Here is a 5,223-nt window from a genome sequence, read left to right on the forward strand (position 1 = left end):
CTTTCACCTATCCCCAGAGACATTGATGTAATTGATAAGCTTGCTTATCTGAGACAATTTGTCATTATAGATATTTCACCTTATATAAAAATATAAAATATATGTACGTATATATTTTTGAGACACAGTCTTGCTCTGTCCCCCAGGCTGAAGTGTAGTGGTGTGATCACAGCTCACTGCAGCCTCGACTTCCCAGGTTCAAGTGACCCTTCTGCCTCAGCCTCCGGAGTGGCTGGGACTACAGGCATGTGCCACCATGCCTGGCTAATTTCTTATATATTTTGTAGAGACAGGGTTGTACTATGTTGCCCAGGCTGGTCTCCAACTCCTGGGGGCTCAAGCGATCCTCCCATCTCAGCCTTTCAGACTGCTGGGATTATAGGCATGAGCCACTGCACCTGGCCAAGGACATAATTTTTAAAAGAAAAAAGGACACGGTCACAGTATGTGATATTTATGGACCAAAAATAGAAAACAATTTAACACTCAACTTTAAGGTAATAGTTAATCAGATTATAGCCTACCTACTCATGTAAGCATAAAAAAAGAATTTACTGTGCCTTATGTGGCACAAGGAAATGCTTCCAACATAAAATAAAGCAGGACCAGTCAGGTGCAGTGGCTCACACCTGTAATCCTACCATTTTGGGAAGTGGGGCAGACCGATCGCTTGAGCCCAGCAGTTTGAGACCAGCCTGGGCAACACAGCAAAACCCTGTCTCTACAAAAAATACAAAAATTAGCTGGGCGTGGTAGGGCATGCCTGTAGTCCCAATTATGCGGGAGGCTGAGGTGGGAGGGCCACCTGTGCCCAGGAGGTGGAGGTTGCAGTGAGCTGAAATTGTGCCACTGCACTCCAGCCTAGGCGACAGAGTGAGACCATATCTTAAAAAAATAAAATAAAGCAGGATCCACAATTCTATCCACATATAAAGTATTAAACTACATAAAATTAGTGAGCTGACAAAAATTAAATATTAACACGGTAGGATCTTGGCTGTTTTTCAAAATGTTATTTAAATGTTATATTGTTCTTGCAATTCAAGCCAGAAGGAAAAATATATAAATCCATCTCTATTCTTTCACAATTATGTATGTAAAAAAAATCTCAAAAAGATCTACAAAAGAGCTACTAGAACAAGTGAGCTTAGCAAGGTTTATTACAAGGTCAATCTATAAGTCAAATTTCAAATATTACAAGGTAAACCTACAAATCAAATAGCAATCAAATTTCTACATATCAGCAATGAATTGGAAGTTTTTAAAAGTATCATTCACTATAGTACTAAAAACATGAAAAACTTAAGTGTAAATCTAACAAAATATGTGTAGGATCTGTGTTGAAAACTACAAAACACTAATAAATCAAAGACCTACATCAATGAAGTGACATACTGCGTTCATGATTCAGAAGACTTGATATTGTTGAGATGTCAATTTTCTCAAACTAATCTCAAACTAACCTATATACTCTACAGACTTGATAGATCTATAGACCCAAGGCTCTCTTGCTCAAAATCTCAGCACGAATTTTTAAAAAACTTGATAAACTGATTCTAAAATTTATATGCAAAAGCAAAGAAACTAACAATTCTGGAAAAAAGAACAAACCTGGAGGACTAATATTTCAAATTACTACTATCCAGTAATCAAGACTGCATTGCTGGGCCAGGCGTGGTGGCTAAGGCCTGTAATTCCAACACTTTGGGAGGCCGAGGCAGGTGGATCACGTGCGGTCAGGAGTTTGAGACCAGCCTGGCCAATGGTGAAACCAGTCTCTACTAAAATTACAAAAAGACTGTGCTGCTGAATGAAGTTTAGATGTATAGACCAATGGAACAGAATGAGAGTCCAAGAGTCCAGAAATAGAGCCACAGTAGATGGCCAACTGATTTTCAGTAAAGGTACAAAGGCATTTCAATAGAGAAAAAATAGTCCTGGCGTGCTGGCTCACCTGAGATCGGGAGTTCAAGACTAGCCTGGTCAACAGGGTGAAACCCTGTCTCTACTAATAATACAAAAATTAGCCGGGCAGTACAGGCCTGTAATCCCAGCTATTTGGGAGGCCAAGGCATGAGAATCGCTTGAATCCGGGAGATGGAGGTTGTGGTGAGCTGAGATCGTGCCACTGCACTCCAGCCTGGGCAACAAGAGCGAAACTCTGTCTTAAAAGAGAAAGAAAGAAAGAAAGAGGCCGGGCGCAGTGGCTCAAGCCTGTAATCCCAGCACTTTGGGAGGCCAAGGCAGGCAGATCCCGAGGTCAGGAGATGGAGACCATCTTGGCTAACACGGTGAAACCCCGTCTCTACTAAAAATACAAAAAAATTAGCCTGGCGTGGTGGCGGGCGCCTATAGTCCCAGCTGCTCAGGAGGCTGAGGAGGGAGAATGGCGTGAAATTGGGAGGTGGAGCTTGCAGTGAGCCGAGATCGGGCCACTGCACCTCAGCCTGGGGGGCAGAGTGAGACTCTGTCTCAAAAAAAAAAAAAAAAGAAAGAAAGAAAGAAAAAATTGTTTGTTTTTTCTTTTTAAACAAACGGTGCTGGAACAACTGTATATCTATATGCAATAGGAGAAGAAACCTTAGCCTATACTGCACACCTTGTAGAAAAATTAACTCAATATGGGTCACAGACTAAATGTAAAACCTTAAACTAAAACACCTAAAAGAAAATTCAAAAGAAAAATCTTACAGATTTCTTAGATATAAAAGCAAAATTATCATCTATTAAAGAAAAGATTGAATTCGGCTTCAAAATTAACAACTTGTGTTCTTTCAAAGATACTGGCAAGAGAATAGACATGCCACAGTCTGGGAGAAAACATTTGTAAATGGCACATCCGAGAAATGGCTTGTACTCAGAATACGTAACCCAGAGGGAAAAGAATTCAAAAGGATGTGCAATTAGGGACTATATTTGATGAAAGGAAGAGGCAGGGAGGGCAGGACAGGGAAGCCAAGCAAACCAAGTTTCTCCTCATTTATGAAACACCTGATACCTTCTCACCCAATTTCAAAATATTTTAAGTCTTTCCTTTTTCTGGGACTAGCTGCTGCTACTTGGGAAGCTTACTTAAGTCCCTTTATGCAGTGATCCCTGAGGGCATGTTAGCTGTGTAGGATCAGTCTTTCCCCAGATCTTGGTAGTAAAAGAAATTACCCATCTCAGTAATTAAGACATTATCCTTGTTAATTCCAAAGAGGGCTCCTTCTCAGCAGACACCCCCAGAGTCACAGACAACCAAAGACCAGCTTTATCAGCAGTTCTGGGCTGCCACAGCACATAGACAAAACAGCATCTGTGAATCCTACTGGTGGCTACTTCTGAATTAGCTAATTAAGTGTTTCTGTCCACACTGGAAAACTCAATCAGAGATCTTCACTCAACTCTGTGTGTGTGGAGCCCGCTGGCTTGAGGTGGCCTGGCTGAGTCTCCGAAAGCTGCCAGATTCACTACTCAGCCTCTCTCCCACAGCAAGGACACACACTATGCTGGGACTAAGTTAATAGCTTGCTCTCTCCTGGACCAATCCTTTGGACTTTTTTTTTTGATATGGAGTCTTGCTCTGTTGCCAGGCTGGAGTGCAATGGCGTGATCTCGGCTCACTGTAACCTCTCTGCCTCCAGGGTTCAAGCGATTCCCCTGCCTCAGCCTCCTGAGTAGCTGGGACTATAGGTGGGTGCCACCATGCCCAGCTAATGTTTTGTAGAGATGGCGTTTCACCATGGTGGCCAGGATGGTCTCGATCTCCTGACGTCAGGTGATCCACCCGCCTCAGCCTCCCAAAGTGCTGGGATTACAGGCGTGAGCCGCTGTGCCCTCCTTTGGACTTTAACTGGTCACTCTGACTCCCAGTCCCTCTCCCATGGGGATCTGAAGCCAGGCCTTTTATCAAAGAGCCTAACTTGCTCAGGAACACAGCTACTTTTCCCATAACTGTCTGAAAGGGAAGCACTAGCTATTCAAATGGCCACACCATTTCACACAAGTTTAGGTTTAAAAAAGCATGACAGGATGGCAGCAAAGCCAAAGGCAACTAAGAAGACAAGGAACTGCTCTGCAGAACACTTTTGTTCCCACCAGAGGCCCACACTTACCATAATCACAGGTGGGCTGAGCACTGGTATCCGAGTATGTCGACTGCAAAGTGGTTTCAGATCCCTGGACAAAGCCTAGACATAAAGACAGTGGGGTTAATTTCCCCAAGCAAGTCACAGGGAAATGACCTGAGACTACCTAACCTTTGGTATGGGATTGCCAGCAGGCCCTTCTCTCAATGAAAACCATCAAAACCTCTAGATTCCACAGTTTAATTAGACTGTCAGAAAATATTAACTAATGGAAAGGCAGGTTATGTTTAACTTGCTATCCCAGGAGGACTAGATTAAAAATTAAAAAATTATTTATTTACTTTTTAAAAACAGGGTCTCACTCTGTCTGGGCTGGAATGCAGTGGCATGATCATGGCTCACTGCAACCTCGACTTTCCAGGCTCAAACGATCCTCCTGCCTCAGCCTCCCAAGTAGCTGAGACTATAGGTTCATGCCATCATGTCCAGCTAATTTTTATATTTTTTGTAGAGATGGGGTTTCATCATGTTGCCCAGGCTGGTCTTTAATTCCTAGACTCAAGCAATCCACCCTCCTGAACCTCCCAAAGTGTTGGGATTACAGGCATGAGCCACAGAGCCTGGCCCCAAATAAAAATTTTTAAACATTTAAGTCAGTAGCCTATTTTGATAAATGAACACCTAAGTTATCATTCTGTTAAATGAGGAAACTATTCAAATCCCTGAAAGGTGAGCCACTTGGAATTCAAAGAAGGATGGAGGTTAGCTTCCAAACCATGTTAAAGCAAATAATACCCCCTCTCCCTGTTCTAAATCTGAAACACAAACTGCTTTATATTTTGGTTTTCCATTAAAAAGTGTGTATAACAATTATTTCTGGGCTGGGTGGCTATTTGTAATTTTCAGGTCATGAGTTGGCTCTGATGGGAAAGGCAAACACTGCCTCTTTTGGGAGGCCAAGGCAGGCAGATTACGAGGTCAGGAGATCGAGACCATCCTGGCGAATATGGTGAAATCCCGTCAGGTGAATCCTCGCCAGGTTGGGATTACAGGCAAATATGCTTGTAATCCCAACACTTTGGGAGGCCAAGGTGACCAGCCTGGGCAACAGGGCGAAACCCTGTCTCTGCAAAAAATACAAAAAAAAAAAAAA

At 42.8% G+C, this 5,223-nt stretch overlaps 1 protein-coding gene across 1 annotated transcript in view; it reads right to left on the reverse strand.

Annotated features, from left to right (window-relative positions):
- The window catches only part of AKAP8L (A kinase (PRKA) anchor protein 8-like), a gene marked incomplete at its 3' end in the record, with an annotated part of 52,456 nt that overhangs the window by 39,953 nt on the left and 7,280 nt on the right, over window positions 1-5,223 (reverse strand). The window contains exon 2 of the mRNA XM_011953409.1: window positions 4,098-4,172. Within this exon, the coding sequence (XP_011808799.1) occupies window positions 4,098-4,172 (75 nt within the window). The remainder of the gene's footprint in view (window positions 1-4,097; window positions 4,173-5,223) is intronic.

Source organism: Colobus angolensis, unplaced genomic scaffold (genome assembly GCF_000951035.1).
Source record: "Colobus angolensis palliatus isolate OR3802 unplaced genomic scaffold, Cang.pa_1.0 Scaffold36, whole genome shotgun sequence".
In the NCBI taxonomy this organism is placed as follows: domain Eukaryota; kingdom Metazoa; phylum Chordata; class Mammalia; order Primates; family Cercopithecidae; genus Colobus; species Colobus angolensis.